The 14,008-nt window shown below is 39.7% G+C and overlaps 1 protein-coding gene across 32 annotated transcripts in view; it reads left to right on the top strand.

Annotated features, from left to right (window-relative positions):
- LDAH (lipid droplet associated hydrolase) overlaps window positions 1-14,008 on the top strand; it is a 101,447-nt gene that overhangs the window by 26,031 nt on the left and 61,408 nt on the right. For all 32 annotated transcript variants that reach the window (XR_009599757.1, XR_009599762.1, XR_009599761.1 and 29 more), the window contains exon 4: window positions 5,642-5,811. Coding sequence is in view for 11 of the 32 variants with exons in the window: in XM_060411889.1 (XP_060267872.1) it covers window positions 5,642-5,811 (170 nt within the window). In the remaining 21 variants the exon portion in view is untranslated. The remainder of the gene's footprint in view (window positions 1-5,641; window positions 5,812-14,008) is intronic.

The following is a 14,008-nucleotide window of genomic DNA, read 5'->3' as shown; positions in this document are numbered from 1 at the left end:
AAAATATATATTGTTAAATTTAGACCATTGTGATAGTGTTCAAATGTGTAGTTAAAATTACAGCTATAGTAGTGTGAATATAATAAATGTATTTTCCAGGTATCTCTCTCGGTTTACATGGAGAAAGGCACAGTACTTTTTATGAATTCAAGAGGGTGTTACTTTCCTATTGTGATCCAATAAAACTCTATTTTCTTAAGGAAATGCTTGAGCTATACTTACTTCAATATTTTGTAATGGTATTCTCATCTACTTCTGTTTCCTCTTATTAGACTATGAGCTCCTTGAAGACAAGGGAATGTATTGTATTGACATCTGTGTTTTCAATATATTCATGGGCCAGTTAGTCACTGTTTTCTGCCAGAATATCAATTTAGTTCATGTGAAATGAAAGAAAATAATAGTTACCAGTGTACCTGAAGATATACAATGTCAATTTTGATCCAATATTGACAGAATTTTAGTAACTGGATCAATCAGTTTGAACAAATAGGTGAAAAGTAAAGGTGAAGTATTGATATTACTTAATTTCTCAAAGAACAGATTATACATACCTTTTGAAATAAACTCTATAATCAGTAAATGAGCTATGAAGTGGATTTCATTGAGATGGGTCTAAGAAAGAGGCTCAGGTTTTAAAAGGGAGTTGTCAATTTCCTATTCAGGGCCATATATTGATAAAGAATTAGTAAATTGGATTCAGTTCAGTTCAGTTGCTCAGTCGTGTCTAGCTCTTTGCAACCCCATGGACTGCAGCACGCCAGGCCTCTCTGTCCATCACCAAATCCCAGAGTTTACGCAAACTCATGACCATTGAGTTGGTGATGTCATCCAACCATCTCATCCTCAGTCGTCCCCTTCTCCTCTCGCCTTCAATCTTTCCCAGCATCAGGGTCTTTTCCAGTGAGTCAGTTCTTCACATCAGGTGGCCAAAGTATTGGAGTTTCAGCTTCAGCATCAGTCGTTTCAATGAATATTTAGGACTGATTTCCTTTAAGGTGGGCTGGTTGGATCTCCTTGCAGTCCAAAGGACTCTCAAGAGTCTTCTCCAACACCACAGTTCAAAAGCATCAATTCATCGGTGCTCAGCTTTCTTTATAGTCCAACTCTCACATCCATACGTGACTACTGGAAAAACCATAGCTTTGACTAGACAGACCTTTGTTGGCAAAGTAATGTCTCTGCTTTTGAATATGCTGTCTAGGTTGGTCATAGCTTTACTTCCAAGGAATAAGTGTCTTTTAATTTCATGGCTGCAATCGCCATCTGCAGTGATTTTGGAGCCCTCCCAAAAATAGTCTGTCACTGTTTCCATTGTTTCCCCATCTATTTGCCATGAAGTGATGGGACCATGATCTTAGTTTTCTGAATGTTGAGTTTTAAGCCAACTTTTTCACTCTCCTCTTTCACTTTCATCAAGAGGCTCTTTAGTTCTTCACTTTCCACCATAAGGGTGGTATCATCTGCATGTCTGAGGTTATTGATAATTCTCCCGGCAATCTTGATTCCAGCTTGTGCTTCATCCAGCCCAGCGTTTCTCATGATGTACTCTGCTTATAAATTAAATAAGCAGAGTGACAATATACAGCCTTGACGAACTCCTTTTCCTATTTGGAACCAGTCTGTTGTTCCATGTCCAGCTCAAACTGTTGCTTCCTGAGCTGCATACAGATTTCTCAAGAGGCAGGTCAGGTGGCCTGGTATTCCCATCTCTTTCGGAATTTTCCGCAGTTTATTGTGATCCACACAGTCAAAGGCTTTGGCATAGTCAATAAAGCAGAAAGAGATGCTTTTCTGGAACTCTGTTGCTTTTTCGATGATCCAGCGGATGTTGGCAATTTGATCTCTGGTTCCTCTGCCTTTTCTAAACCCAGCCTGAACATCTGGAAGTTCATGGTTCACGTACTGTTGAAGCCTTCCTTAGAGAACTTTGAGCATTAGTTTACTAGCATGTGAGATGAGTGCAATTGTGCGGTAGTTTGAGCATTCTTTGGCATTGCCTTTCTTTGGGATTGGAATGAAAACTGACCTTTTCCAGTTCTGTGGCCACTGCTGAGTTTTCCAAATTTGCTGGCATATTGAGTGCAGCACATTCACAGCATCATCTTTTAGGATTTGAAATAGCTCCACTGGAATTCCATCACCTCCAGTAGCTTTGTTCATAGTGATGCTTTCTAAGGCCCACTTGACTTCGCATTCCAGGATGTCTGGCTCTAGGTGAGTGATCCCATCCATTAATTCAGGCAGTCTTCAATTTAGAAACAGTTTGTTCGAAATATACTTAGTTGACTGTAACTTGAAGGACATTTTCCCTGTAATAAGAATGCTATAAATCATTTCCATGTTATCCTGATTTTGATACAGTTGAATGTGATTTTTTTGCAGTGTTTTATGGAGAGTAAGCTAATGATTCCTAGAATTTTTTCAGAGTATATTAATAATAGAGAAAGTATACAGTCAAGTATATAGATACTCTTTTGGCTTTTAGGTTTTGCTAGTAAAGTAATATCCAGAGAGCACATTGAAATTTTTTATTATTGATTTTTTTTTATACAAAGTACTTTCCCCATTAATCTCGTTACTTCAGAAAACACTAAATGGTGTGTTTATCTTGGCAATCCTTGAGCAATTCCCAGAGTTAAAGACAGACTTACCTCTGAAATATTCATTTCAGTAATGATTTGAATTATAATCATCCTTAAATACAGAGAAGGCAATGGCGACCCACTCCAGTACTCTTGCCTGGAAAATCCCATGGACAGAGGAGCTTGGTAGGCTGCAGTCCATGGGGTCACTAAAAGTCGGACACGACTGAGTGACTTCAATTTCACTTTTCACTTTCCTGCATTGGAGAAGGAAATGGCAACCCACTCCAGTGTTCTTGCCTGGAGAATCCCAGGGATGGGGGAGCCTGGTGGGCTGCCATCTGTGGGGTCGCACAGAGTCTGACATGACTGAAGCGACTTAGCAGCAGCAGCAGCAGCATCCTTAAATATGTTATAGGGCCTTATTTGTAGGATCAATGAAGTTTTTAAATGTTTATTGTATTTAGCTCATTTTCTTTCTCTTTGCTCTAACCATGTAAATATTTTTGGTGTCTATTTGAGGGAGGCCTTAAATGACAGGAATTGGAATGATAGCAATGATAAGTTTCATTTCTGACATAGTTTGTGCCAGACCCTTCCTCTGTGCTCTAAAGTGTTATGCAAGCAACATTCCTCAGAGGCTAAAACTGCTATCTCCTGTTTATATGTAAAGAGACTTCAGCCAGAGGTTGAAGGATTTGCATGAGTCACTTAGTGAGGGGCTTAGCTGGAATTTAGAACCAGATTATCTTGTCTCTGGTGCTCCTGATCTTTGTACAATACCATACTGTCCCAATGAAAGGACAACTTCAACATTTTCAAAAGTTGTCTATTTTGAAAAATAAAGAACTTGGTCACACATATTATAGGTATTTGTTCTGGGGTATCAGAACAATGTGATCACTCCTGGGTAGAGTGATCAGAGAAAATTTATGAGCATAGTGAGTGTAAAGAACTCAAATAGACTATTAACTAAATCAAAATTTGGATTTGGAGACATCAGAGGCCCTATGAAAATCAAATTCTGTCTCTTCCCAATTCTGTTTTATGTTGGACTTCCTTGTTAAATGGAGAATGAATTCTAGACTGACCTGGAAAGAAGGATCAGAGCAGAACACGGGTCACCGGGGAAATGGCCTATTTCCATAGTACCGCTGAAATAGGGAACTAAGCCTCAGTGATCCAGCAAAAGGCTTTTCAGTAACTGTATGCCAGGCATTGGAGAAAAAGATAAGCAAGACATGAATAGTACAGCAGTAGTAAATTAGGAATCATGTAGTGAGACAGACATGGGATGTTGCAGAAACTGAAAGAGAGAGGGCTGCTTTACTCCTCATAGACTGAACCACGAAAAGGCTTCTCAGAGGAGGGAGGTAACACTGGTTGAGAGTTTGAAGGATAAAAAGGAGTTAGTTAACTAGATTAAGAGGGCACTGAGCACTGAAGGAAGAAAAACCAGCATGTACAGATGAAACTGAAGAGCAGTTCTTCAAAATGAGTTTTAGATACTTTTATTATAGTTTGCATCAGTACCTTATAGGAATCATGAAGGCAAGAACTTTAGTATTCCAATGATTCAAATTTTAGAAAGACATTGACTACCTTGTGAAATTTTGAAATATACTACACCCTGTCATTGAGGTTAAAACCCTGATACATGTTCATTCAGTTCAGTTTAGTCGCTCAGTCGTGCCCAGCTCTTTGCGACTCCGGCCTCCCTGTCCATCACCAACTCCCGGAGTTTACCCAAGTTCATGTCCATCAAGTCGCTGATGCCATCCAGCCATCTCATCCTCTGTCATCCCCTTCTCCTCCTGCCCCCAATCCCTCCCAGCAACAGTCTTCCAGTGAGTCAACTCTTCACATGAGGTGGCCAAAGTACTGGAGTTTCAGCTTTAGCATCATTCCTTCCAAAGAACACCCAGGACTGATCTCCTTTAGAATGGACTGGTTGGATCTCCTTGCAGTCCAAGGGACTCTCAAGAGTCTTCTCCAACACCACAGGGAAAACCTATTGAAGTTTTCTCTGCTCATAGAGTATCAGAGCTGGCAGCATGCTCTGAAATTTTCTGGTCAGTTCATATTTTCATTCAACAATGATATTTACTGGGTGCTATTCACAGAGGATGCAGAAATGAAAGATGGACCTTTCCTTCAAGGAGCTCACAATCTAAAGGAGGAAATGAAAAGACAGTTATACAAGTATAATAAAATGCTAAATAAGAATGGGATATGAGCTAAACACAAAGGAAGGCTCATTCACTTTTCCTAAAAATTAGCTAGATAAAAATTTGAAGACTAGAAGACAGCTAGATCTTGAAGAATAGAAGACAGCTCTTCCTTGTGAAAGGAAGAAAGAATATTTTGGGTCAGGACTGTGCTGGTTAAAAGGAAAGTTTGAAACATTTCTACTTAAATGTTTCAGTCTTGATTTCTCTAAACAAACAAAGATTATCAAAGCAGTGTCATAGATTTTCTTGGCTGTCTACTAGTCATATAACTGAGCCTAACCAGTGGTTTTCAATGTGTGGTCCTGGGACCAGCAGGATCAGCATTTTCTGGAAACTTAGAAATGCATCCACCTCCAGCCCAGACCCACTGAGTCAGAGACTGGTAATGGGGCCTAGGAATCTGTGTTTTAACAAGTCTTCCGGAGGATCCTGATGCATGCTAAAATTTGAAAACCACTGGCCTAAACTACAATAGTTCAGGGAATAATTGAGAGTCACAGGCTTCAAGGACAGAGACCTGGGTTGGAATCTCACTGGTCCCGTTTCATAGCTGTGTAACTGCCAATCTATTTCCTAACATCTGAGTTTTGATATTTTCTTCTATAAAATGAAGATAAGAATATTCCTTTCCAGGGTTGTTGTGAAGATTGATAGATATAATTTAAATAAAACACCAACATTGTGGCTTGCACATGGTAGGCTTTCAATAAATGATAGCTACTGCTATTGCTATTGTTTTTTCTTTTTTTTTCATTAAGATATTTTCCCTGGTGAAATGATTGCTTTCACTTACTGAATGAAAAGTACTTATATGTTTTCTTTAAGATCCAAATGCTGAAGAAATTAAGGACATCTATGGACTCCATGGTCAAGTAGAACACAAATTAGCTTTCCTGAGAACTCAAGTGCCAAAGGAAATGAAGCTTGTGGTCATTGGCCATTCCATAGGCTCCTATTTTTCCCTTGAGATTCTGAAGCACGCACCTGAGCTCCCAGTAAGTATGCCTCCGGAGGTGACCGTGCACTTGCGCAAGTCCTCTCAGATGTCCTTTGCTCTTTTGTCTCTTCTTTAATTGATAAGTAGAACAGAGGGGGATCCTTGGTGGCTACCTTTACCCTATCTCTGTAGTACTGTGGGCCCATGTTGAATGTATGTTCATACCTTTCCCACAATATTTCAAAAATAATGCTGAAGGAGGTAGGAATTTTCTGAATAAATGCCTGTGTTTTAAAAAATTAAAGCATAGTAAATTCATAAAACTAAGATCATGGCATGTGATCCCATCACTTTGTGGCAAGTAGAAGGGGGAAAAGTGGAAACAGTGATAGATTTTATTTCCTTGAGCTCCAGAATCACTGAAGATGGTGACTGCAGCCATGAAATTAAAAGACACTTGCTCCTTGGAAGGTAAACTGTGACAAACCTAGACAGCACATTAAAAGGCAGAGACATAACTTTGGTGACAAAGGTTCATATAGTCAAAGCTATGGTTTTTCCAGTAGTCGTGTACAAATGTGAGTTGGATCATAAAGAATGCCGAAGTATTGATGGTTTCAAATTGTGGTGCTGGAGAGACTTGAGAGTCTCGTGGACTGCAGGGAGATCAAATCAGTCAGTCCTAAAGGAAATCGACCTGAATATTCATTGAAAAAACTGAAGCGGAAGCTCAAATACTTTGGCCACCTGATGCAAAGAGCCGACTCATTGGAAAAGACCCTGATGTTGGGAAAGATTGAGGACAGGAGGAAAAGAGGGTGAGGATGAGATGAGTTGGATGAGGATGAGATGGTTGAGATGGGATCACTGACTAAGTGGACATGAGTTTGAGCAAACTCCAGGAAATAGTGAAGGACAGGGAAGCCTGGTATGCTGCAGTCCATGGGGATGCAAAGAGTTGGACACAACTGAATGACTGAACAACAACAGATAGTTAATTTATAATATTTTAGTTGAGCAAATGTCTTTTAATCTAGGGTGATCTGGAGTTTTTAAGTTACATATAACCTGCTGTCGTTCATAAAGGATTATTTAAAGGCAGTCACCAACTAAGACTGAGGCAAGAATCTTGTCTAGGAAGAGAATTGTATAAATACTCATTTTTGCTCTTGTTTAGTTGCTAAGTTGTGTTCGACCCTTTGCGACTCTATGGACTGCAACACGCCAGGCTTCCCTGTCTTTTACTATCTCCTGGAGTTTGCTCAGATTCATGTCCAGTAAATTCTCATACCTCCTCTCAAAAGGAGGATGATTTATCATCACCCTTGTTGACAGGAAAACAGCTGTGCTTAAGGAACACTAGATCGTTATTTAGTCATAAGTCTGCATCCTTACCTGCTTTGTAGCTTGGCAGCCATTTGAGACACTCATTCATAAATACTTACTGCGTGCCACTGTGCAGCAGATAATAAGTGAGACACTGGAGACATAAAGACCTGTTTAAAGTTCGAGGAAAGCTAGCGAACTATACAACACTTCAAAACAAAACAAAACCTCATACCTTTACTGACATATACCATTGAAATGATGCATTAAATGTGATTCACAACATAAATTATTTCCTTCTTCAACAAACTTGCATATTCAGCACTTGCCAGGTAACAGGCCTCATGCTGCGTTTTGATGACATCCCAGTAAATAAAACAGTCTGCGGGGCCAAGAGAGCCTGAAGCCTAATGGAAAACACAGACTAACCCATAGGTAGGGTACCTAGTGTCTTATATGAATAGAGAGAGTGTGTGGGAGCATGAAGGAGTGCTATTTAACCTGGTAATCTGAAGGCAAGACAGGAATGATTCTTTCCTGGAACCTCCCTAGCCTGGGAGATTTTCACTCCATGTGATAAAACATCCTCAGTGGTGTCTCAGTTCAGTTCAGTTCAGTCGCTCAGTCATGTCCGACTCTTTGCAACCCCATGAACTGCATCACACCAGGCCTCCCTGTCCATCACCAACTGCCAGAGTCCACCCAAATCCATGTCCATTGAGTCGGTGATGCCATCCAACCATCTCATCCTCTGTCATCCCCTTCTCCTCCTGCTTTCAATCTTTCTCATCATCAGGGTCTTTTCAAATGAGTCAGCTCTTCGCATCAGGTGGCCAAAGTATTGGAGTTTCAGCTTCAACATCAGTCCTTCCAATGAACACCCAGGACTGATCTCCTTTAGCCTCACAGCTCACTAGAAATTTGCTCCTTTTCCCACCGGCTTAACACACTTAACTTCTTACTTATAATTGCCATTGGGAAAAGTACAACTGTAACCTCCTGGGGTGTGGTGTTTCATACCAAAAGGGGGCTGTTAATTTCTCACATTGGGTATAAGAAAGTATATATTTCATTTTAAGTGTGAATTCAGTGAATTCTAGATCACATTCCATTCACTATAGTATTGATTCTACTCTATTTCCCCACGCCCCTAGATAAGGCATTTCAATCAGAAAGCAGGCTTCCCCCCCCGCCTTTTTTTTTTTTAGCATTTAACATGGCTTCTAATCTCTGTTATGCCTCTGAAGCTCCTCTGGTACCATTTTATGAGGTTATTGTTTGCATAATATCTAGTCCTAGCCCTTAGCAGTTCTCTTTGCACAGTTGCTACGACTCCCTGCTCTGGAAACAAGACACCTAGGCTCGGACAGTTGCTGTCAAACTTTGCTTATGTGACCTTGGGCGAGTTACTGAGCCTCCCTCTACCTCTGTGTCCTCATCTGTAAAAGGGAATAGTAATATGTTCTTCAAAGGACTTTTGTGAGAAACTATATAAAGAATGGTGGCTCAGATGGTAAAAGTGTCTGCCTACAATGCAGGAGACCCAGGTTAGATCCCTGGGCTGGGAAGAGCCCCTGGAGAAGGAAATGGCAACCCACTCCAGTACTCTTGCCTGGAAAATCCCATGGATGGAGGAGCCTAGTAGGCTACAGTCCATGGAGTAGCAAAGAGTCGGACACGACTGAGCGACTTCACTTTCACTTTCTTTCATATAAAGAATGATACCTAGAACTTAAAAGTTTTATATAAGTATTAGCTATTATTATCATAGTGGGAATAACTGGAAGCACTGGTTCAGTCATTAGGTTAACTACTGTGTTAGTAATCTCAGGTCAAAACTTAACAGTATAAAGCACTACACATTTATTCTCTCCCAGTTTCTGTGGATCTGGTCATAACTTGGCTGGGTCCTCTGGTTCAGGGTCTCTCACGAGACTGTAATCAAAGTGTCTTCCAGGGCCATGGTCTCATGTGAAGAACTGAATTGAGGAGAATCTGCCTCAGTTCACTCCTTCAAGTTTGTTGGACTGAGGGCCTCGGCTCACCACTGGCAGTTGGGTAGAGGCCACCCTCGGTTCGTTAGAATGTGGGCCTGTCTAACTTGCCCCATCAGAGCAAGTCTGGGAGAAGAGCCAGAGAAAGAGTCTGCTGGCAAGATGGAAGTCACAGACCGTAACTTAATTACAGAAATGATATCTCACTGCTTTTACAGTATTCTCTTTGTTAGAAACAAATTACTAAATCCAGCACAAACTCAAGGGGAGTGGAGTATACTAAAGCATGAATATTAAAAGGCGAGGGTCACTGGGGGCCGAGTCAGAGGCTGCCCACCCCACCACTATCCCAGTTAGTATTTCACTTGTGTGATGTACTGTCAAGCATGTGGATATATAAATTAAAATACTGAATACATTTCCTGGTATAGGAAGTAACTTGGTCCTGTCAAATAAAATGTAGCAAACTGATATGAAGTATTATTTTTGGTTATTAGTTGTTCCAAGTGTTTCAAAAGCTTTAAAACCATTTTTGAAAGTGTACTTGCATGTTTGAAATAATAATAGCATTATTATTTGTGATGGTTAGTAGTACATGTCAGCCTTATTGGTCTAAGGGGTACTCAGATAGTTAGTAAAACATTTCTGAGTATGTCTGTGAGGACCAGAGAAAATCAGCATTTGAACTGGACTGAGTGAAAAAGATCTGCCCTGATCATGGTGGGTGGGCATCATCCAGTCTGTTGAGGGCACAAATAGAGCAAAAACTCCAGGAAGGGCAGATTCTTTCTTTCTCTCTCCTAGAGTTGAAACAGCCATCTTTTCCTGCCCTGTGACATTGTAGTTCCAGGTCTCAAGCCTTTGGCCTCACCTATTCCCCTGGTTCTCACGTTTTTGAACTTGGACTGAATTATACAACTCACTTTCCTGGTTTCCAGCTTGCAGGTATCATGTGGTGTGGGACCTCTTAGCCTCTCTGAGTGTGTGAGCCAATCCCTATAATAAATGTTTGGAGTCTGACTCTCTGGGGAACCCTGACAAATACACCATTCTGTAAACCTAGGAAAGAAAAGATCCATTTCTGAGTCCTTCGATTTGTTAACCTAGAGATCTTTCCTTTCAGTTTTTGTTCATTTGCTCCACATCCATTCTGCATGTAATGTTTAACTTCTCCTGTGCATATTTGAAAATCATTGTTGAGCACTTTTGTTTTGAACCTCTCTCTCTTTTTGGCTTGTGTTCACATATCTGTTGGGAAAGAAGTAGTACCATGCATCTTACAGTTAGTGTAGCTTCTTGCAGCTTCCTCAGCTCTGTCACTTTCTCATTAAGGATCTGCTTTCAGGTGTTCCTGCCCTTGCAGGAATAGTGGTGAAAAGAGAAAAGGCAGATGAAACATGAGCTTAACCTAGTCTAATTGTGGAGACATAACTCATGCTGTGATTATAGAGTTTCCAGAGAAACACAAAAGGCTGTGTTTTCTTATAAAGGGTGTACTCTAGAAAATAGCGCATGCAATAAATTGTCCATAGAGGTTACCCGGGGAGGAGGGTGAACATCTGCATGATTTTTTTTTTATTATTATTCAAAAGCTTTATCTGGTTTCAATTAACTGCACTGTTGAAGTCCTCCCCCCAATACACACCCCTCTTTAAACACCTGGCCCAGCTAATAATGGTGGTGTGATCCCTACTGAAGTGTTGAAATTTCAGTGTCTCTGGCCTAATCTCAGACGGCACAGTGCCTGCATGCCTGAAGTTAGCATGATACGCTCCATTTAAGATGTATTTGACAATCAAATAAGTTTGTATTAGCCAGAGTGTTGCAATCCCTAATCATTTTGCCAAAAATAAGTTAGCTGTTATGTTTTACAACATATGAAGTGTGATAATAAGAAACTTGTGTTTCCATCTCTTATGTTATTTTTACTGGAATATTTGACTCCCATAAGATTTTTGAGGACATATGTGTAGCTTAGTAGCTGGTTTATTTGGTTTTATTTTGGTTCAGTTCTTTATAATATTTTTGTAACTAATGATAGGAAACTATGGTCATAAAATGATTTTAAGAGACTTACTATATATTTTACACATAATATCTGACCTATTTTTTAATATACTGAAGGAAATAATTGACCCACTCTTAAAAATCTCATATTAAAAATTTTGTTTCTTTAAGCAAATTTGGTAGAATTATATCTATATATAATTTCTATATATAGAAATTATAATTTAAGAATTATATAAGTCTTCATATATTTTGACATGAATGTCCAGAATAAAGAATTTTTAAAAGAAACTTGAGAAAATAGATAGTTGGAAGATTGTTCAATAGCACTGTCATGATTCAAAATAAACACAATTTCAGATTCCATTCAGTTCAGTTCAGTTGCTCAGTCATGTCCGACTCTTTGCGACCCCATGAATCGCAGCACGTCAGGCCTCCCTGTCCATCACCAACTCCCGGAGTTCACTCAGATTCATGTCCATAGAGTCAGTGATGCCATCCAGCCATTTCATCCTCTGTTGTCCCCTTCTTCTCCTGGCCCCCAATCCCTCCCAGCATCAAAGTCTTTCCCAATGAATTAGTAGGATCTTTAGAGACAGTCAAGTCCCATCTTTAATTTTATAGGTAAAAATGGAGAGAAAAATGCCTTGCCAGGTTTCAGCCTTGGCTCTGTCTTAATCTAGGGGTAAGATATGATTACAATAACTGTAGATATGTTGTTGTTGTTTAGTCACTAAGTCATGTCCAACTCTTTTGTGACCCCACGGACTGTAGGCCGCCAGGCTCCTCTGTCCGTGGGATTTCCCAGGCAAGAATACTAGAATGGGTTACCATTTCCTTCTCCAGAGGATCTTCCTGATCCAAGGATTAAACCCATGTCTCTTGCATTAGCAGGCAGATTCTTACTACTCAGCCACCAGGGAAGCCCAGCTGTGGGTATAAAGAAAATCTAAAGAATATATCTGATGGTTCTCTAAATCTCTGGATGGTGGCAGAGCCTCCAGATAGTATGGAATGTTCCTGGAGTGTACACAACCAGCTATATGCAACTCATTTCATTGTAGCTCATGGAGTAGTAGATTAGACCCCAAAGTATTATTTGCTCAGTCCTGTCTGACTCTCTGTAACCCCATGGATTATAGCTCACCAGGCTTCTCTGTCCATTACATTCTCCAGGCAAGAATCCTGGAGTGGAGTGCCATACTTTCCTCTAGGGGATCTCAACCCCAGGGATCGAACCCCGGTCTCCTGCATTGCAGGCAGATTCTTTACCATCTGAAGCACATGAATACTGCTCTATCAATGTGGGGCAGAAGGGGTGACATGGGGATAAAAATGTAATCATCTCACTATCTAGAACTTTCCTTTAAATCAGTCTTCTGTATGTTCAAAATGTGCCATCTGATTCTTCCAAAAAATTGCATAAAGTTCAAGGTTGAGAGTTGAAAGCCCCCGATTCTTAACTGGGCACTAAGTCATAAAGTGAAATTCAAGTAATTTAGCTTTTGTTTTCCTCTAACAATTTATATGGCATTTAATGATAACACTTCCTCCCTTTCCAAGGGTACCAGATCCTTCAAAATTTAATTTTTTATATTATTTGGCCTTCCTTGGGGAAAATGCACAATACCATAGAGCTTTCTTTGTCTATCTGGTTGGCAAAAATACCTTCTCTCTAAATGAAATTTCCAGATTACTTAAACTTACTCTTTAAAGCCCTAGACCATTATATCCATTTGGGTAAAAACTTGTCTAAAACATATTTTTAACTTATCTGCATTCTTCAACAATGTATGTTGATTATAGAAGAACTTTTCCCTAATGATTCAAGGATGTCATTTTGATACTATTATACAGTAAAATACAGTTAAAGGGATTTTGCCCATGTCCTGAAATTTCTTAGATGACAGTGCTTTCTTAAAAAAGAATTCTCATGTCTGTTTATTTTATAGTTATTCCATCTCCTCTGTCAGTGTTAGGTACCATTTCTCCTCCCTACTTATACTTTGCTGCTACTGATTTGCTGCAAATAGAGAAAACAGATAATCATAGAATTTCTTTTCAAGTAAAAAATGGACACATCTTAAATGAAGATATAAGAGTAAAACTGGCAAAATTAAGTACATGGATTTTGACATTTCTTAGAGAAATAATAGCTTACTTTCTTTGGTTTATTATGAGCATCCCCATGATGTATGTAGATAATCAAAATTTTAGTATTTTAGCGAGATACTCAAAACACACCACAAGTACAACTGAGAAGCTTGAAAAACTTTACCGAAAGAGTTAAAAGAACGTGTTGGATCATCTCATCTGTGTGTTGAATCAGAAGTACATCTCATCTACGTTAGGAAAAAAATAAATTCAAATACTCTGAAAGAAATGAGGTCATTGGGCTTGTGGTATACTTACACTATTCTGGTGAACCTACTTGTCTGCAGAGTTAGACATGCTCATGAGAAATATTTATATGATTACACTAAGTTGTGTTCAGTCAAGATAATCCAGAGGTGGGGGAAGGGTAGGAGATAATTCATTTCTCAAAGTAACTGTTGTCAAGAGTCCTGTCCCTAGATTAATTGATAAGAAGCAGAAGGCAAAATGAAGTCTCATGAGGCTCTGAGTGTTTTGAAAAGAGAGGTGACTTCTAACTGAGACGATCAGACAAAAGCATCATTGAAGAGCAGGTGTTTGAGCAAAGGAAGGATGAGTCAGTAGTTAGAAATAGAATTTGATAGGGATTTTTTTGGCAAGGTGGAAGTTGCAGTCTATTCTAAACAGTAGGAAATGTATGGAAAAAAAAGAGAGAGAGAGAGAGAGACGGTTTTTATCCCTGGGCACTGTAAGGGAAGCAGCACAGTGTGCATAAAGGGAGCAGGGGGGCAGGAGAACCTAGGCTGATAGAGTGCAGGTGCAAGAGAGTTTAGA

Source organism: Ovis aries, chromosome 3, assembly GCF_016772045.2.
Source record: "Ovis aries strain OAR_USU_Benz2616 breed Rambouillet chromosome 3, ARS-UI_Ramb_v3.0, whole genome shotgun sequence".
Classification (NCBI taxonomy): domain Eukaryota; kingdom Metazoa; phylum Chordata; class Mammalia; order Artiodactyla; family Bovidae; genus Ovis; species Ovis aries.
This window is presented reverse-complemented; position numbering and strand designations above follow the sequence as displayed.